Below are 21,864 nucleotides of genomic sequence, written 5' to 3' on the forward strand. Positions count from 1 at the left end.
GATTTGAACCACCGCAACAAATTGTTGTCAGGAGTGGGGATTTGAACCACCGCATCAATACATAAGCTGAACCTCTTTTGCAAAACCTTATCTTTGGATCCTTTGAACGAGCATCTTTCATAAACTATATAGTGAAGGATTGGACAGATACAGACAATGTTAATTAGATGTTACCAGCAGTCTTTGCGGCTCAGTCGTCCCTTGGAGGACAGTGTCCCATCCCGTATTATTATTCAACCGGTTAAAAAAAGCTTTAACCTCCGGATTGCCTCAGCATTTGTCACAATATCCTAAGGTTCTTTACTCAACCGATCTAAAAACTCGACCGGAACAATTGTATATAAAATCACAGATGGAACATTCACAAAAGTTACTCCCTCCACATCTGCTCGAAATTAGGAGATGATTCTACATCCAGAAGTATCTAGAAATTTCCCGTTCTTTCTCGTTCCTTCCTTGCGGATTATAGGCTAACTATAACATTGCAACTTGTGAACTTTTTACAGTACTGAAACTCAAATCAACAAACATTACATGCTGGCAGGGATACCCGGCGTTGCTGGGGGGATGGGGGGGGGGGGGGGGGAGAGATTGTCCTTGAGCCTTGTTAATGAACATTGCAAAGCCAAAAAGGGCATTATTCCATTTGTAAATCATGGTTATGTTGGGCGGGCAGGCGGTGTGGCATTGACTGCAGAGAATGTTCAAATAAAGTCCTTTTCAGAGAATGTTAACGGCGATTCTTCTTCTTTTTCTCGAACGTCCACAATAATTAATTCCGCGTTCTTGGTGAGTTGACCGGAAGGAAGATTTTGGCTCAAGTCTTTCACCAACCGGCTTGGGCAAGTCTTTCACGAATACACATTAATAATACATCGGAACCTTTGTCAGCAGACAGCAGGCTTTGTTAAATAAATGAAAAAAAATGGTGACAGGGAAACACGAAATGGCGGAATAATTTTTTTTCCAGGTTTAACTTTGATAGGAATAAAACAAACCAAGGAACTCACCTCAGGCTCTCGAAAGGAAATAACTCGACAAAACAACACAATTCTCATACAAGTTTCACACTTTTGAATTCGGGAGGGGAATGCGAGGTGGAGGAGGTAAGAAACTCAAATTTGCTGTTGGGGTGTGGGGGAGGGAGGGGGGAGTGGTAACGGGTGACGTCGAGGCCACACCTACAAACCGTTAGGGGTGGGGGCGGGATGGGTTACGTCGAGGCCGCACCAGCAAACTGCTACAAACAAATAAATAAATAGTGAATTTACGATTTGATCTAGCAATATCATCATTAGCCATTGTCATAAAAAAAACAAGTAGCTCATGTTCAACAGGAGGTCCAACTTGTTCTATGTGTTAAGTTTGGTGACAATTGACCCAGTAGTTTGGCACTTCATTAGCCTTTCGCACAGAGACAGACAGACACACAGAAAATGACTTTTATTTATAAAAGTCATATATATATATATATATAGATAGTGCGTATCAAAAAAAAGTAATCCGAATTCAAGGGGTTAATGTGCAAAGGTTATTTATTTTGACAATTTACATGTGGTTTACTAATTAAGAGGAGATCGTCAGCTTTCCACTGATACCTTCCATGCATCATTGCTGTCACACATGACCGAGTACATGTTCATTGAAAATGACAAGTTCAAATCGCATTTTTACAAGTTTGGCTAATCGATGCAAGTCAGGATAATTGGTGCAAAATGAACGTCAGATGTGAACTTTTCTCAGGAATGATTGGCCTTTATGCACCCACACCTTCAACATGTCCACGTCCCCTTTCAACACAAAGCTCACAGCGGCGGAGCATGCCCTGAACTGCTCATCTCACCATAGCTGTGTCATTGCGCAAAGCATCCACTTCATATCGAATACAGCCCTGCAATTCGTCAAGATCATGGGGAGGAGTTACGAACACCTTGTTCTTTAAATGTCCCCAAAGGAAATAATCACATGGTGTGAGGTCAGGTGATCTTGGCGGCCATTCCACTGCATGGTTGAGGGCGATGACTCGGTCTCCAAAGAGTTCCCTCAGTCTATCTAGGAAAGTGATAAGACGATGTGCTGGGGCGCCGTCTTGGGCCCACCAGAGATATCTGAAGACACCAAGAAGCTGTCGCTCAAAGTTCTCCTCCAGCTGCGGTAAAACGTCATCATTGATCATCTGCAGATACCTGTTACCATTGACATTCCTTTGAAAGAAAAATGGTCCAATCACCTGACCACTTCCACAAAGTCCCAACCAAACAGTCCACTTTTGTCGATTCATGTTGGTGTCAAAATTAAATTCCGGGGGTTGTCCTGTCGGTGCATATTCAAGAACATTATGGGTATTGACCTTGCCGTCCATGGCGAAAGCAGCTTCGTCGCCGATAACGAGATACCGCAGGAAATTGACATCTGCTTCGCAACGTGCTATCAACCATCCGGCAAGCACCAGCCTCCTGGCAAAATCCCTTGGCGTAAGTTGATGCCGGATGTGAATCCGATATGGATGTTGGTGGAGGTCCAGTCTTGTGATTCGGTTGAATGTTGCCGAAGGCAATCCTGTCCCATTTCGTCTTGCGCTGGTATCCCTCGGATGCTCCAAAACTTGCTACCTTACTGCTGCAATGTTCATTTCCGATCGCCCAGTACGCCTCCTCCCAGAATTCCCCTTGTTGCGGTTGAGGCTAGTGCCATGCTCTTGGTATTTTCTAACATTCGCCCAGATGGTTTTGGCTGCTGGAGGCTCCCTTTCTGGGAAACGTTCCCTGAACGCATCATGAGTTCGCTGCAAACTTCCAGTTTGGTGAAAGGTTGTAACCACGAAGGTCCGCTGTTCAGTCGTAAGTTGAACCTTGTTTTCAATGACTCAGACTGTCTCTAAACCCATACACTGTAGGCCCATCTTAAATACCCATCTTAAACAAAGGATGACGCAACCGACGATTACCAGACCAGCTTAACAATTTTACATCATCAACTTGGCAGTCGACAAGTAATGCGTCCATTTAAAACTGTCTTGCACCGATTAGCCAAACTTGTAAAAATGCGATTTGAACTTGTCATTTTCAATGAACATGTACTTGGTCATGTGTGACAGCAATGATGCATGAAAGGCATCAATGGAAAGCTGAGGATCTCCTCATAATTGGTAAACCACATGTAAATTGTCAAACTAAATAACCTTTGCATATTAACCCCTTGAATTCGGATTACCTTTTTTTTGATACGCACTGTATATATATATATATATCATTAATTCATTAATTCAACAAATTCAACAAATTCATTAATTCATTAATTCAACAATGAACATATCATTAATTACAAACAATGAATTCTACATCCAATAGTAAGGGTCCAAGCGTATGTTAACATTGCTCTGTACCAACACACCGCCAAACAGACAAGTAAATAATGTGACAAGGTAGCAGAGCAGATCACCAGCCATACCCTGTATATCATCCACAATATAAAATAGCTGCGAAAGGTGGTAATCAAAATCAGTCACAAAAAGGTGGTAATCAAAATCAGTCACAAAAAGGTGGTAATCAAAATCAGTCACAAAAAGGTGGTAATCAAAATCAGTCACAAAAAGGTGGCAATCAAAATCAGTCACAAAAAGGTGGTAATCAAAATCAGTCACAAAAAGTAAGTGACAATGGCGGCTGTTTTTTAAAATCTGATTTTGCAGGCAGGGCGATAAACCAACGTGTGTGCCATCCCTCGGCGCACCCATTGATGTGTGGACTTTACATTGGGCATCACAATTGCTGGAATTATTTGGTGATCCCACGGTCTCCTGCGGGAAGAGTAGGCGAGTTATCGCCGGCACCCTGAATCAATTCTAAATTCCTGCCTGGACTGTGGGTCTTAAAGGTTCATTGACACCAGGTTGCACTGGTTGATATCTTTGAGTGTGTGTTTGACCCATACTGCTGTGAGTTTGTTAGGAATTAAACTCCATCAATTCCCAATTTAAACTCCATCAAACTACTCTGGGATGTCTTGGAATTAGGCCTGAGGGTCACTAAACTACGTACAACTGAACCTGCACCTGATCTGAAGGAAGAACAATGGGATTAGGCCTCATTTCCACCAGCATTTGGTACAAGTATGTGACGCCCTAATATAAAGCGAATAAAAGATTGCGAATGAAAACCCGTATTGAAGGTGAATGAGAGTGAGTGGGAAAAATAATCTCGATTCCATTGCTCTGCCAAAACTCTTGCTGATGTAGGTTATTTGAGCCACATTAGTATTTTCTCTAATAGTTTTCATTATTGCAATTCACAAGAAGTTCCTTGATGTCTTTGAGGACGTGGTCAAATAGATCTTCTGTTGGCTTGGTTCCATCGAGATACACTGGGTGCAAAGGGCACAAAAATGCGTCAGAATACCTTTCTTTCTCTCCAAAATGTCCTTCCATTCTCTATTCTGGATCAACTCCCTGTGTCTGCTGTCTCACGCTCTTCCATTCAATCTTTCAAACTTGCCTTCTCCCACATGAACCCATTATCTCGTCGCCTCTCACTGACCCCCTATTAATTCATTCATTCTCCCTCTTTCATTCCTGCCACTCAAACTCTCATTACCCTCACCATAGGGTATTGTTTTTAGGTCCGGTTGTCTGTCTGTATATCCGCACACAAAGTCCTAATGTAGGCCACAAGCGCCATCTAGTGGTCGTCAGTATAACAAGTTTTTTTTTTTGTCAACCGAGTTCCTCTATAAAGTATATGCAATTACAACGCGACTATGTCTATAAAGTACATACTATTAGAATGTGAGAATATCTCTATTGCTATTCTGTATGCAGCCTGTGGCTACTGGTTGCATCGTTGCTGTGCTGTGAGTGCAGCTGTGCCGTTTATGCAGTGCCCCCTGTTACCAGTAAGCTGGTACTCATTTTGCCAACCTTGGAAGGATGACAGGCTGAGTCAACCCAACCGGTTATTTAATGGCCTTACAGGGGCTGAAACTCGAGGCCCTAAGATCTTAAGCCGACCACCTTAACCGTTAAGCCAAGATCAGTATATCACTAAAGGATGTACTATTCAGAATGTGAGTGCATCTATAAAGTACGTACTATTAGAGCGTGCATATGTCACAAAAGTACAGAGCGTGAGTACAGTTATAGAGTATATATGATTGGAACGTAAGTACGTCTCGAAAATGAATACGATTGGATTGGAATTGAATGTATATATATATATATATATACATGTATATAAACCGAAAAGGTCAGTTTGTCCGCTGTGTTAAAATAACCTTACATCAATGCATCCTCGACACACCACACAAGCACACACATAGACACAGGTACGCACAGGCACGCACACTGGCACACACAGAGGCACACACAGGCATGCACAGGCATGCACAGACATGCACACTGGCACACACAGAGGCACACACAGGCATGCACAGCCACGCACAGATGCGAACAGGCACGCACAGACATACACACTGGCACACACAGACACACACACAGGCACACGCAAACACATACAGGTACACACAGACACACACAGGCACGCACAGGCACACACAGGCACGCACGAACACACACAGACCCACACAGACACACAGCCACAAACAGGCACACACACGCATTCTTTATGTAAATGTGTACTGTGTAGTGCCACCTAGTGGTGGTGGCATAGTGTATTACAATTTCCTTTTCACCCCTCAGCCCAAATTGGGCTAAGGGTCACGGGCGTCGTCTGGACGTCCGGGCGTCGGTCAACTTTTGGTTTCCGTCAATTTCAAGGAGAACGGCCTGTCCGATTAAATCCATTTTTGCAGTGTGTGTTGGGGTTGAGTAGAGGAAGGTTCCTTTCGAAAATGGGCGCGCTGCGATTTTCAATATGGCCGCCACGGCAGCCATCTTGAAATTGGTTTCCGTCAATTTCGAGCAGAATGGCTTGTCCGATTAAATTCATTTTTACAGTGCGTGTTGGGGTTGAGTAGAGGAAGGTTCCTTTCGAAAATGGGCGCGCTGCGATTTTCAATATGGCCACCATGGCAGCTATCTTGAAATTGGTTTCCATCAATTTCGAGCTGAACGGCTTGTCCGAATAAATCCATTTTTGCAGTGTGTGTTGGGGTTGAGTAGAGGAAGGTTCATGGGCGTGCTGCGATTTTCAATATGACCGCCACGGCAGCCATCTTGAAATTGGTTTCCGTCAATTTCGAGCAGAACGGCTTGTCCGAATAAATCCATTTTTGCAGTGTGTGTGTTGGGGTTGAGTAGAGGAAAGTTCCTTTCGAAAATGGGCATGCTGCGATTTTCAATATGGCCACCATGGCAGCTATCTTGAAATTGGTTTCCATCAATTTCGAGCAGAACGGCTTGTCCGAATAAATCCATTTTTGCAGTGTGTGTTGGGGTTGAGTAGAGGAAGGTTCATGGGCGTGCTGCGATTTTCAATATGACCGCCACGGCAGCCATCTTGAAATTGGTTTCCATCAATTTCAAGCAGAACGGCTTGTCCGATTAAATCCATTTTTGCAGTGTGTGTTGGGGTTGAGTAGAGGAAAGTTCCTTTCGAAAATGGGCATGCTGCGATTTTCAATATGGCCGCCACGGCAGCCATCTTGAAATTGGTTTCCACCATGCATGGGCCGAGGGGTTACGCCCGCTTTGCGGTGCTATTTATTTTTCCTGGACAACGCTGAGATTAAAACAGTCTTCACATGGGTAAATTTGTCCTACTCGCCTTCCCCTCCCCACCCCCCCCAACCCCTCTCCACCTTCCCCTCCCCACCCCCCCCTCACCACTCTCCACCTTCCCCTCCGTCCCTGCCCTCCATCTCCTCCCTAGCCATCCCCTAGCCATCCCCCTCCCTCCCCAACCCCCCCCCTCACCCCGCACACCCAACGCCCCCCCCCCCCCCACACCACTCTCCACCTTCCCCTCCGTCCCTGCCCTCCATCTCCTCCCTAGCCATCCCCTAGCCATCCCCCTCCCTCCCCAACCCCCCCCCTCACCCCGCACACCCAACGCCCCCCCCCCACCCCTCACCACTCTCCACCTTCCCCTCCGTCCCTGCCCTCCATCTCCTCCCTAGCCATCCCCTAGCCATCCCCCTCCCTCCCCAACCCCCCCCTCACCCCGCACACCCAACGCCGCCCCCCCCCCCCACACCTCAGGCAATGCCGAGTACTTCAGCGAGTGTATCATGAAAATGAAAAAGTGTTTTTCTGTTTTCAGAACAAAAATATAAAGAAACATTCTGGGGAAGAACAAAGCTGTCTCATTGGTAGGTCTTTCGGAGTTGCCGACTTACCCACATCCACTTGTTCCTCTTCCATCCGTCTCCGATTGAGTTTGTACATTGGCCACACGTGGTCATCAAAGTAACTGGAAGGATCTGGGGGAAAGTAAGTCCTCGTGCTATGGAAGAAGAGGAGCAGACAATGTGAGACATTCTACCTGAATTTACAAAATTATATCGGTGATGTATGATGACATCTAGGGGATTACCATGATGTAATTACATGAGAGTAAAGTCAATGTCGCGCCATCACAGATCCTCACATTTCCCATCTAAAGCAAAGTGGAAAAATGGCAAAAAAGTTCCACAAGGAGTGACCAAACATCAAACTTTGAGTTAAAATATTTTTTCCCGTTTTGACCTCTGTGACTCAATGGCCCATCCCCCTGGGGCATGAACCGGGGGTCAAATCCAAAAAATCGTGCCATATTTCATGCGGCCCCCAATGCTGATTACATATGAAAAGTTTAATTTAAAAATGTTTAAAATGTGACTGTACTTGAATTATTTGGTATTTGACATTTGACCCCCCCACCCCCCGCCCCAGAGGGCGGGGCCACTAGTGATACTGCTCTTGCGCATTCTTGCCATGTGGTGATCATAACTACCAGGTTTGGTGAAATTTCTGCACAAACGTTTAGGATTTTGAGGATAGGATTTTGAGGATAGCGTGACAGACAGACAGAGGCGACAATACCCCCCATCCCCCACCCCTTTTTTCAAAAAGCATGGGTATAAACACTAAAGTACAAACATTATTAGACCTGACTAGCATTAGCTGAGTCAACTTAAGGTTGAGTGAATCTTTGGAGGTTAGATAACCATTGTGATAAATGTCCCCATGAAGGAATTCATGGTTCAACAGTGAGCAACAATTATTTGTTTTTTTGTCTAAAGAGTCAAGGCTCGTGGAAGAGCTAGAACATTGAATGAATCAGTATCCTGTGCCGTCACTTCCCCCCAAGCACAGTGGCTGTGTGAAGTGTTTTTCTCGTCAGTATGTCCATGTGTGTTTGTGTGAGTGCATGCATGCCAGCTCTATTACGAGACTTAGCCCATGTCATTTCATGTCTCATGAGACAGAGACAGAGACAGAGACAGAGACAGAGAGACAGAGAGACAGAGACAGAGACAGAGAGACAGAGAGACAGAGAAGGATGGAGGGAAACAACAGCAGGGTTGATGGATAAAATGGGGAGACTTGGCCAAATAATGAGTGTCTGGTGAGGAGGAATCTGGTGGAGTTGGATGCATGTGGTGGACAATATGGATGGATATAAAAGCAAACACTCAGGCAGGAAAAACTGGAAACTTGGAAGGAGGTGGACTTGGGGTGGGGAATGGGGTTAACAGGGGTAGAGGAGATCATGGTTCTGGATGGGGGTGATCTGAGCTGCTGGTGAATAGCTGTCTTGAAGTTCTGGAGGGAAGAATGAGATTGAAGGGAATGTGGAAGTCCGCTCCACAGGTGGGGAAAAAAGAGGAACGAATGTGTGAAGGTGAGCAGTGATCCTGGATTTTGGGTGTTTACCAGAAGACGGTTCATCATCATCGGGTCGATCTCGATTGGAAATTGTGTCTTTCGGATGCTAATTATACTCATGTGGTCACAAGTTCTATATGAGTACGCAGTATTCTTTTTGTCAGAATTTATGATCTTCACCGTTGCAATGCCAGGTAACAAGTCTTTCTTCTTCGCCATTTCAACTACTGAGGCAGGGCCGCCATCAGGATTTGTGGCATTGAGGTTTACTCCTCAAGGTTTTCACTATACCTTGTCTGTCCCCTACCCTCTGACCTGCCTGGTTTGGTTATACCTGTCCAGTATAGCTCACTGGATCATCGGGGCACGCAAGCATAAATATAATTCATTTTAAACTACCAAGTATTGCCAGATTCACAGAGGCTCCCATGTCCACCCAAAAAGCAGACAGGCCAACAACCTGTCTGCAGACATCAGAGCAACAGGCCTTGTGCTTTTGCCTCATAGTGGGAGATGCTTCTAATTTTAGGGGAAAAAGGCCATAGGGGAAAACCAACTCCATTGAGCTAAGGACAAACGGCTTTTACTCCTAATAATAGGAATTGAATAGACCTTTATGAACCTTGACCAAAAATAAATTTCAAAGCGATGGAGAACCAGTGAATTTCCACGATTGAAAGAAAATGGACAAAACTCACTGAATTGGCGACATGCAAAAGAAAACAGAATCTGACATGGAAAAAAATATCCCATAAACTTGACAGAGACGGACAGACAGAGACAGACAGACATGAACCAATTGCTTAACCCTGCTTCTCGCTTCATGTTTCACATTTATGCCAATTTACATACTGCCTCGACTATGTACTTCCTGTGTGGGCAAGCGTACAGTACATGGACTAATTTTTTTTAAAGTAACAAGTCCCATAGATACAGTTTCCACATTTTCCCCACCTGGCGTTTATAATTTTATCCCCTCATTTTTGTGTCACCCTGATGGCAAAATGGCAAAATGCACCACCCAGGGGCTGTTCCTCGGTCATAAGGGGGTACTGGTGGCCTTTAGGTGCGGAGATTTGAGGAAAATTGTATTGTTTTTCAATTCAAGTGCACAAATAATGCTTCTTTTTCCATTATTAATTTGAAACTGAATTTTTTTTTCCAACAGAATTAACTGGATCTAACAATGACAATTTATGATACTCGTATAGCATGATTGTTGGTTGTGTTTCCTTGCACAGCTTTGAAGAAAAGCAACCTGTTTTTTTGTTGTGAATAATAAAAACAAATTACTCAATTTGATCATCACCTTCTCCTTCTCTTGCTCTCTTCGTAAGGCACTTGGATGAAGTATCGCCGGTCAAACACTGCGATCAGTGGGCTGGAAACAAGAGAAGATGCAGTTTGTTTCAAGTTATCGAAACTGCAAAACTTTCACTCTACCTAAAAGTTACTATGCAAGTTTATCTAAATATGCAAGTTGGGCTTGAAGGAGAAAAAAAAGAATGGATAATAATTCTATATCTGTGCACAAAATAATATCATGTACAGTAAACAACAGGCATTTTAAGGCCATTTTCCCTGCTAGAGCGGGGGTTAGCCTTGCGGTCCCCATGACAATCTTCTCCATTTTGCCCTATTTTCTGCATCTCCCCTTGTTAACCCACTTGCCCGCATTTCTTCTTCCACCATCTTTAGCCAAGTCTTTCTCGGTCTTCCCCGTCCTCTACTTCCTTCTACATTCATTTCCATCACTCTTCTCAACCAGTCACTTTCATCCTTCCTCAACACATGACCAAACCATCTCAACCTGTTCCTCTTCACAGCATCAATCACAGGCTCTATTCCCATCATCTTTCGCAATTCATCATTTGTCTTACTCTCTCTCAACGATACTCCGCACATCCACCGAACCATTCGCATTTCCACCCTTTCCAGCCTTCGTTGCTGCTCTACGTTCATTACCCATGTCTCACTCCCATAAATCATAACACTTCTTACACATGCAGCTTCTCACACAATATCATGTACAGTATATAAAGATGCATTTTAAAACTATATGCAGAATTATTTACTTGTCAATTGACGATACTAGCTGGACCCACTCCCTCGTGCATATCTCTTGCACATCTACCAGTTTTCAACTATTTCCTTTCAACGGTTTAGGAGTGCATAAGAGTCAAAAACAAACAATCACTTCTTCAATTATATATTGTATGATTCACATGAAACAAATCCTAAATAGCCCTGGCTACCACCATACTCATGTCAATGAGGAAAGGTCATCTAAAAACCTCCATTATTAATCTCGACAACGAACTAACTAAATATAAATCTCGACAACTAATTCCGAGGGGAAATCGTGAGGCTCCGACATTTGGAATCCAAAGCTTTCAACATCTTGGAGTCTTCCACAAAGAAGCAGAACACGCGCCTGCTGTTCTCTTGCCAGACAGGTCACTGGCCTCTGATTTTGAACTTCATTCGTACTCCCTCTGTTCTTAGTCCCTCCGGCCTCAGAGATTCTCTCGGTCGTAAAAGTACTTGCATTAACTTTCTCCCTATTAAACACACAAAATTCAGACTCACTTCTCAACTCCACTACGTTTTTCATATTTTCTACCATTTGGGGAACTTCCTTCCTCGTTATATTAATTCCCACTCTTCCTTCTATGACCTCAAGTTTACAGTACACCACCATCGCAGATCATCCCACATCCCGACACATGATAGTTTCTGTTTTCATTAACTAGGCTTACCATACATCCGTTTTTTCCTGGACATGTCCTCCTTTTTGGTCCTTAAATCCCCGTGTGGTCAGTTTTTTTTAAACATATAAAAATATCCGGGATTTTGCCATTTTTTGTTTTTGCATTTGCAAGGGGATACATTTTAAGATTGGAGATACTTTTTTACCTCACTTAAATGGTTAAGCCATATTTGTATATTTTATTAGGATGATAAAATGTGGTTATGTCATGTTTGGACCAGGACCGTTTGGTACAAGTCTGTACTAGTCCCTCATGGCGTAATGGACGTGTTCAAACATGGATACTCACATGTCCACTTCCTGCCCAACCTGCAGTGAGAGGGTCCGGTGGCGTGCTCAGTCTGCAATCCAGTGTCTTTTCCGAGTCACTACCGTACGCACTTGTTTGATTTTCTTCAATAGTTCTTTATTTGATGTTTAATTTCACTACCCCAACACACAATGCCAAAAATAAAGTGTATATTTATCTGCAGAACTAAAGACAAAATTCCCGTGTTTTTGAAGTGGTCGAAAAGAATGGGAAGCTGAGAAGGAAGGGGAAGCTTGGTATGTAGAGCTGGTACGTACGTCTCTGTGGTAAATAAAGGTGCTCTTGATTTATAATATTATGTTGATTCAGACAAGCACAATATTTCCAGTAAAAATTCAGTATTTCAACTGGAAGAATGGCGGTTTGCAGTCAAAATGAATCGAGGTCCGGAACACACCTAATGTGACTGCCGATACGATTGCTCAATACGTAAAGGAAACGTTTTCAAGAGTGTCCCCTTTTTTCGGAGTCTCCCTCTCCGGAGTGTCCTCTTTTTTCGGAGTCTCCCTCTCCGGTGTGTCCTCTTTTTTCGGAGTCTCCCTCTCCGGAGTGTCCTCTTTTTCGAAAGTTCAAATATGGTAACCCCACATAAACCCTCTCGTACCTCTCACCATTTACTTGGAAGAATTGCTATGTTTCCTTCCCTTCTCTCTCTCTCCTCCTCTTACTTCATCCCTTGTGAGATTCACATGTTGTTCCATTGACTCACTGTCAGGAGGTTGCCTTGGAACAGCAACGATTTTAGGTTGCAACTCTTTTTGGTTCTATTTTCTCTTCTACAGTCACGTGAAAAAGTAAGGACACCCCATGTAAAGTTTGGACTTTTTCAACATATTTCGACATACAGCTATTTGATCTTCATTTCAACAATATTGATAGATAAAGGTGATATAATATAACAACTATCATGAAACATTTACATTTTGTAGTCCATTGTATCTATCTATAATTCCAGTAATCTCTGTGTGTATGTGTGTGTGTATGTGTGTGTGTATGTGTGTGTGTATGTGTGTGTGTATGTGTGTGTGTATGTGTGTCTGTGACCGCTGTTTCTCGACAACCACGGGTCCGATATACTTGAAACTTGCCAGGTATATTGCTGGGGACCTGAGGATGTGCCTTTTCAAGGTTTCATATTAATCGGAGAAGTAGTTACCAAGCTATGTCCAAAAAACGATTCAACCAATCAGAGAGCAGCGAGCTATCACGTGTGCCGAACGTGGCGAACAGACTCTGCCTCGGACGGCACATTTGAGAGCGTATTCATTTATTTCACGTTGGCAAACTATGTTGGCGCTATGTTGGCGTTAAACTATGTTTTAAAACTAATTAAAACTAATTTGCGATTCATCGTAACTGCGATATGCGACCTTCCGGACAGTCAAATGAGGACGTCACTTCCGGACTTACGGATAGTCATAGTGACGACGTACTGATGCTGAACGTGGCGAGCAGACGCTGTAAGGTACGATCGATTGTAGTACACGTTTATAATAACTCTGCCGATACAGGCCCGATTAACTGCAGCGCCATCCGAGCTGCGGCGTCGGGACGATACATTCATTGTACGGTCACACCACGCACTTACGGGCACGCCCATGGGCCCATGGGCACGCCCATGCATGCATGGGCGAAGACATTTTTTTTTTTTTTTTTGGCAAGGAACGGGCACCCACGTACGGGCACGTCCTAGTAATTTAAATAAACATAAATGCAAATTCCGCATGTGGAAAAAGTAAGTACACCCTTGGCTCTAATAGGTGGTATTGCCCCCTTTGGCAGAAACGACCTCAAGTAGGCGTTTCTTATAACTGTCTACCAGTCTCTGACATCGACTGGGAGAAATTTTTGCCCACCCCTCTGTGGAAGTGTAACTCAGTGTAACTCATTGGTTGGAACTGGTAATGAACCAAGGTACGAGCAGGTGGTCGTAAGAATGTCAGGAATGCATCTCGCCCTGTCGAAGCTGGGAGTCCTGTTGTGTAGCTTTAGCACGACCCCGGGCTAACACACATTCCCAAGCCCGTACTATTGTCTTTCATCGGGATGCAAAGAGGATGAAGCAAATTCCCAGCAGGGAGGAGCGAGTTGGTGCCAGGAAGGCGAGCAGGATGACTGAGTAACATTGCTGTGGAGAAGGGATTACGATTTCAGCGCACAGAGGATTAACTGAAGTTTGCCCATATAAACAGAAGAGACTTTGATTCAAGGAGCACTCATCCTCAGAAGCCCTGCCCGACGGAATGAACGCGTACCACGAGTACGGCGCTGCGGAGAAGACATCGGCCACGAAAGAGGGACTATCAGGATAGAGTTACCTGGTCCATTGAGTTAAACGGTAGTTATTTGGTATTGGAATGAAGTGAACAACCAGTTAATAAAGTCTGGAACTTTGTAAACCTGTGACATCATTGGAGTCTTGAGTCTCACAACACTTCCACGACACCTCCATGCAGAATTCTTTCAGTTGTGCGATGTTTGAGGGGTTTCTTGCATGCACAGCTCGTTTCAAATCCCCCCACAACATCTTGATGGGATTTAGATCCGGGCTTTGACTTGGCCATTCCAGAACCTTCCATTTCTTTCTTTTCAGCCTTTCCTTGGTGGATTTACTGGTATGTTTAGGGTCATTGTCATGTTGCAAGGTCCACTTTCGGTTGAGCTTCAACTTTCCGACAGATGGCCTCACATTATCCTCAAGCACCCTCTGGTACAATGAAGAATTCATAGTGGATTCTATGATGGTGAGCTGCCCAGGCCCTGATGCAGCAAAGCTGCCCCAAACCATAATATTTCCACCACCATGCTTTACAGTTGGTATCAGGTTCTTGTGGTCAAATGCTGTCTTTAGTTTTCGCCAAACATGTCTTCTGGTACTGTGGCCAAATAGCTCGACCTTTGACTCATCTGTCCAGAGCACATTGTTCCAGAAGTGCTGGTCTTTGCCGTGGTGTTCATTGGCAAACTTTTAGTCTTGCCCTGATGTTCTTTCTGGACAGCAAAGGTTTCCTCCTGGCACACCTCCCATGTAGATCAAATTTGTGCAGCCTCTTTCTAATGGTAGACTCATGCACTTTGACATCAACAGTGGCAAGATCTACCTGTCGGTCCCGTAATGACATTCTGGGGTTCTTGGAGACTTCTTTCAGCATCTTGTAGTCTGCTCTCGGGCGGAACCTGCTGGGGCGGCCTGGCCTGAACAAGTTTGCAGTTGTTTGAAATCTTCTCCACTTGTAGATGATCTTCCGGAAAGTTGAATGATTGATTTCAAATTGTTTGGAGATCTTTTTAAATCCCTTCCCAGACTCGTAGGCATCTATAACCTTCTTTCTGAAGGCCTCAGAGAGCTCTTTTGATCTAGGCAAGGTGATGCCGCACACTTCAACAACAAAGAGCAAACCAAACTAAATGTCTGAGGTTTATATAAGACAGGTTCCTCCAAGATCCTCTCTAACGATGTTCTAATCATTTGCACCTGAGCTGGTGCACGTGATTCTAATTTTATGTATTTGAAGTAGTGATAAATGTAGGGGTGTACTTACGTTTTCCACATGCGAAATTTGCATTTATGTTTATTTAAATTATACAATGGACTACAAAATGTAAATGTTTCATGATATTTGTTATATTGTTACAGACGTGGCTTAGATGTTAGTTTACCGAGCGGTTTTGGTATGACCACGTCTGCACAAGTTACCGATTATACTCGACGTTGACGAAGCCGCGCCACGCTGGCTCAATAAGAAAAAGAAGACACCCGGCTGGGTTATAAAATGACGACACCAGGGATACGGTTCTCAAGACCTCCGGAGGAGATTATATTCGTTACGGAAAAGGTTAGATTACAGGGGCTAGAGGTACAACATAGAAAGACAAGCACTTAGACACAATCTTATATTATTCCCCAACAGACGACAGGCAAACGGGACAACGGCTGACTCACACGGGGGTTGATGGAAAGGACAGGCGGGTAGCGATGGCTCCAGGTGCACCTGTGCTCAAAGGTTAGAATCGACCCGGTCCGGTCCAGAGATGCGGGGAGGTCTCGTCGCAGCGCTCAGAGGTGACGTTCTTTCTCAGGCGGGTTCTCTTCCTCTCAGCGGTCGTAGGCAAGGCAACGTTCTTTCTCCAGCTGGGGGCGCATCTGACGTCACGTCCGCTACGTGGCCGCGTATATCCGGCGGGGAGTGACACGCCCTCGGCTCGTTAGCTCCGCCTCGTGGAATCGGCACGTTGCTTCTCATTGGGTGCGTGCGGGGGGGTTTACCAGGCTCCGCCCTTGACGAGGAGCTGACAAGGAGCCCCTTCGTGGTAACCCCGTGGAGCGCATGGTCTGGAGCGCATCGTCGATGGCGGCGAACCGAGCCGGTGGGAGGACGCACACTCCCCCCCCCGCGCAGCGCCGTGCCCCTCTGTTGTTGTAGACGGGGAAGAAGATGGGAGGAGGTATGGGAAAGGTCCTAAACTCACTACTGATGCCATATAATCACATTCTGGTGCAACGAAGAGTCATAATTAATGGAAACGAGGCCTTAACTGACATAGACTAAGAATAACTAGGAAGATGTCCGAAAGTTGTCTACGTGTGGTGCGGTGGACCTGGGCACGACATTTAATGGGGGAATAAGGGGAAGGTCGGCTCTACTGATTGTTATTTACATGCAATGGGACTAGGGAATGGGGGATTGGGGAAAGTTGGGGAGTATTGGAGAAAATAGGGGAATATTTACAAGCGGATATGGAGGCCAAATTCCATATTCGCAACATTGCACCCTTCTCTACCCTCGGGGCGTCCCGACCCGATAAATTTTTACCTACTTTAGTGTGGCACGCAATGTAGTTCCCTCTACTATTAACTCTACCCTGAGTGCGACAGTTTTACAGATATTCACAAATGAGTAAATATGTCCCCCTGCGACGTTGCACCCTTCTCCTCACAGAAACACACCCACAGGATAACCGAATCCGGAAAGAATTCGCAAACTACACATACAGCCGGTAGGGAGCATTATTTACAAGATTACGCTGATATCTACACTACGATCCAGGACCTGTCTTTGGAGGAACACATGCAGATGTTATGCATAGAGAGAGCGCGCTTGCCAGCATCGATACACCAACCCACGAGTGCTCTGTGGCCGACGGCCTTTAATAACGTGCAGAGCACCCTTTCCCAGCATCAAAAGCACCACCCCACCACCAATCGGTGCAGTCACCATTGTTCATTGGAATAAAAATAAATTCGACAACCCCTAACCCTGCAGGTGTCTCTTGCTCTTCTTGTGGTGCACTTGGTGTTAACTAACAGTGGTTCACCTTTATGGCATAGGTGCCACGTTGACCCATAGGTCCATCAACGGGTGGTGCTTGGCCGCAAACGAACTGCGGTCCATTGTGGGTGGCCACAAACATTGCGGTCCATATGGTGTACCGATCCAGGCAGCGAACAGCGAAAGTGCAGGCCCACAACTGCGCAGCCAGCACCTCTCTCTCCTCTCTCTCTACCCCAAAGCCAGATCCTCGGAGGTGGGAGACAAAAGAAGCAGACAAGTGAGTAAGGTGGTAAGGGCGCAAAAGTGCACGCAATGTAAGGTGATGCACACTGGGGGCACATGGGAACCAGGTGAGACCGGTACGTTCCTATCGTACGCCCCCCCCCCCCAACCAGGTAACCTACATGGCCCCTCCCTTACCCCTTACTGTATCCACAAAACACAACACTACCCATAAACATCTACTTTACACATCAACAAACATCCCTACTGTCTTCCCCGTTCCTCCCATAAACCAAATTCGTCTTCTCTCCCTCCTAACCAATCAAATTTGCCATTTTCAACTCTCATCAAAATTTGCCATCTCCAACTCAACATCATAATTTGCCATCACCAATTCATCATCAGTCCCTCCTAGGGAGGGAGAGATGGAATCACTCCAATGTCTCATCCACATCGTGATGCGTCTCACAAATCCACACAGCGATTCATCTCCTGCAACAAAACAAAGAAAACACAGGTGTGGAGTCATCATCATCACCACAGGTAAGTGGCTGCGTATGGTGCGACAGGTTCTTCAATCCTAACTATTTCCTAAATGACTTTAACAACTTTACACTACCCGGGGTCTTTCTCCGGCCAAACCATTGGCCCTCTTACACTATGGGTTCTAAAAAACCAATTCCCATTGGCCAAACTGTGGTGCTCTTCAATTTGGGGTCTCACTCCCCCGATTCATCTCCCGGTGCCCTCGCACAATTTCTGGGCTGTGGCGTGTACCTCTCCCAGTGGGTCTACCCACCTGCACACCTCCACCACTGCAGTTGCCTCCGAGCTTACCTGCTCCTTACCCTAACCTATCTACCTGGGGAAGGCCCTCTGGCGCTCTCCCCACTCCGTGCCCTCTCTGGCACTGGGCTGCCCGATCCACACCCGGGATCCTCAGGCACCCACTCACAACTACCGGCTCCCAGAGCCCACCTGCGGCCTCACCTGGCCGACATCCTCACAGTGGTGGAGTGCCCAACCAACTACACACACTAACAGGCTACACGCCCAGCCATTTCCACAACACTAATGCACCCATCCACAACACCATTCTGCCACCGCACCACAAATGCCAATATCCAACCACAATTTACCTGTACCCTCTACCTAACACTTACACTACCCGCCCCGGGTACTCGTGAGAGGGGTCCACTCTTCCCCCATCCACACCTTCGCACCATGCACACCACTCCGTACCACTTACTCCAACTCTCTCCACACACCTGTACTTGCACACCTGTGCTCTCACACTTGGTGCCACCTGCACCCTTCTCTCCCCAAGCGCATTCGCGCTGATCCACACACTCACTACTCATACACTGCTCCACATACCTGTCCAATTGCACACCTGTGCAATCACACCTGTTCCATCCTCACACACACGGCATCATCTCAGCTAACTACTCCCTTCTGAAACTTGCGCTTCCCAGTCGTCCCTTTAAACTATTGCGCTCCCTCGTCATTATCATCCATACTAATCTACCTGCATCCCCACTACAGGTATCAGTCACTAACTAATCTTAACGTCACCTAATGTCATCTTCTAGGGCCCTACACACAATATCCTAACCCACCCGGGCTAGTTTTCACTGCCATACACCCCATAATCTATTGCTCCTTTGCCCCACATGGGAAGGATGGTGGATTTGCCATCCCACCACATCGGGGGTCTCTCACTACCAATTTTGCACATCAAATTTCAACAAATTAAAAATTTGGCCAATCACTGCCCATCATCTGCCAATCACTACTGCCAATCCTTTGCCAATCATCAAATTTTGTTTTTCTCTAATTTTGGGTCCAAAACACTAACCTCATCACCCAGTCTACTCACTAATACCTCTCGGTGCGCCAATCCCTGTCCAAAGCCCGGCTTCGTAAAGCCAAGCAATGGATGCTGGTTGTTTTGTGCCTGCGGCTGGATGCGTCCGGCATTCGGGACAGGGACGGGGGCTTACCCGGGCCGAGATCCCACGCACCCCCTCGGCGTGGAGCCATCCAATGTCCCGATCCCGACCTGCCGGCACGTCTCCACAAAACGTGGTCGCCATGACGACCCTTCCTATCCAGCTGCCCGCTCCACCTAGTGGAGCCTGGACGCGGCCGTTCAAAGCGAGGCCCGGCACGCACCGAGGGCCCGCTTCGGCTAAAAGTCGCTCTAACCTCTAACCCGTGTAACGTCGATGCTTCACCTGCATGCTTACACCCCGCAGCCCGTTCCTTGCTCACACATCCAGCCGTGCCCATGCTCCTCGTACCTTTCCTTACACACCCAGGTACACCCATTCCACTCACAGCCTTGGTCACACACCTGACCACCGAACACTTTGGCACACATTCGTTGGTAGCACACCTCACCAACACACTTCTTCGCGCCCCCTCCTCGGTCACCTCCTCTGTGACAATCACAGGTGTGCTCTCATTCGCACACCCAACCACGTGCCTCACCACTAATTCCAGCGTGCATTCCCACTCACGCTCTACCATTCCAGGTGTGCATCCTTCCATCCCAGGTGTACATCCTCGCTCACCTGTCACAACTAACTCACTCTCCTTGTCACTCTCAATACTCTCACCTCCATTCCTGACAACGCACTCACCCTTACTCTTGACAGCACACTCTTTCCTCATGCACCTGTCCGTCACACACCTTTCTCGCGCACACTCTCCCGTTACACCCTCTGTAACACTCACCACAGGTGGACACTCTTCCTTACTTCTGACAGCGCACTCTTTCCTCATGCACCTGTCCGTCACACACCTTTCTCGCGCACACTCTCCCGTTACACCCTCTGTAACACTCACCACACCACGCTTCCATGTGCTCCCTCGCACACGCGCTACGACCGACTCACTCTCGCCAGCACACTCACTCCTTGGCACGCACTTTTTCCTCACACACCCCAGAGTCGGACTTTCTCGCACACCTCCTCTTTCGCACACCAGACCTGTCACACACCTCACCAACGGCCTTTCACGAACACCCGGATCCAAACCAATCCCCAAGCTTCTTAAATCCCCTGGCGCATCATACGCACGACCATATTGGTCACCACTTACACCGGGTCCTCTTCCTCTTCGCTTCTCCTCCATCACCTGCGAATCCCTCATCCGGTTAATGAGCACATCATCACGATCCAAACACAGACTTTGGACCAATTCTTTTATCTCCTCTTTTATTTCTTTCTTATCCCCTCTCCGTCGCTTCTTAATTTCGCTCATCCCTTCTTCCACTTCTTCTAATTTGTGCTTCACCTCTTTTATTCCCCGGTACGTCTCCTCAAGCTCGTCCTCCAAGGCTACCTTGACCGTTTCCAGGTGCGTCCTCACCTGCCGGTCCTTCGTCTCCATTACCTCTACCACCTCGTCCAACCTCGCTGTCAGTCCCTCTCGTACCATCTGACATTCCCTCTTCGTCGCTATCAAGTCGTCTTTTAGTTCTTTCTGTGTCACTTTTAACCCTCCTAATACCGCAGTGTTCCTTTGAACCTGCTCCGTTAGTTCTTTTTGTCCCTCCGTCAGCTGTTCCACCTCCTGCGTCAGGACCTCTATGCCCCCTTGTAACTTTACAGTCCCCTTTCTCACCTCCTTCTCCATGTGCTCCTTACAGTGCCTCACCTCCTCGCGCACTCCTCCGACCTCCTCACTCACACCTCTTCTGATCTCTTCTCCCATCACTTGCATCTCCTGCCCAGATGCCACCCTCATCTGCTCCATTTCCTCCCTGTGAGCATCCAGTTTGGTTTCTACCCCCATTCTGACCCCCTCTATCTGCTGCTCCATTTGTTTAACTTCCCTTTCCGCTTGGTCCCTCATGTCCCTCAATTTGCCTTCCATACTGTTTTCTAACCCCTCTAACCCATTTTTCACTCCCTCTATCTGATTCTCCTGGGCAGCCATTCTATTTTCTACCCCCTCTAACCCCTTTTGCATCCCTTCCATTTGATTCTCTTGAGCGGCCATTCTGTTTTCTACCCCCTCTAACCCCTTTTGCATCCCTTCCATTTGATTCTCTTGAGCGGCCATTCTGTTTTCTACCCCCGTTAACCCATGTTTCACCTCTTTTATCCCGTTGTCTAACCCCTCAAAATTATTGTCTAACTTCCCACTGGTACCCCTCGCTTCGTCCCTCATTACCCCCATTTGCTCACTCAATCGCTCAATTTGGCTCCCCATACTCATCTGTACAGCTGCCTGTAGCTGCGCAATGAGGGCCTGTATGTCAATCGGCTGCATGTTAAAGCCCGTTGATACAGCGGGCTCGGCTACCGCGCGCTCTTGCGAGGCGCCATTTTGCGTGCCTGCTACCCTCGCTGTTTCGCTCTCCTCATGTCCCTCAATTTGGTCCTGGACCGACCCTGCTTCACTCTCCCCTACCGGACCCCAGCCGTCTTGATCCGCCATAGCGCGACTTTCAAAATTCGAGTTTCGTAACACCAATCCAAATTTTGCTGTTATAATTTCGTCGAGCGCAGTAACCGCG

At 46.5% G+C, this 21,864-nt stretch overlaps 1 protein-coding gene across 1 annotated transcript in view; it reads right to left on the bottom strand.

Annotated features, from left to right (window-relative positions):
* Positions 1–947: 947 nt before the first annotated feature.
* LOC137426014 (nicotinamide riboside kinase 2) overlaps positions 948–21,864 on the bottom strand; it is a 119,924-nt gene continuing 99,007 nt past the window's right edge. The window contains exons 6-8 of the mRNA XM_078775350.1: positions 10,071–10,142; positions 7,291–7,397; positions 948–4,362 (exon numbers count right to left, since the gene is read on the bottom strand). Coding sequence (XP_078631476.1) covers positions 4,265–4,362; positions 7,291–7,397; positions 10,071–10,142 — 277 coding nt within the window. The 3' untranslated portion in view covers positions 948–4,264. The remainder of the gene's footprint in view (positions 4,363–7,290; positions 7,398–10,070; positions 10,143–21,864) is intronic.

The sequence above is a fragment of the Myxine glutinosa genome, chromosome 4 (genome assembly GCF_964187855.1).
Source record: "Myxine glutinosa chromosome 4, kmMyxGlut1.1, whole genome shotgun sequence".
Taxonomy (NCBI): Eukaryota; Metazoa; Chordata; class Myxini; order Myxiniformes; family Myxinidae; genus Myxine; species Myxine glutinosa.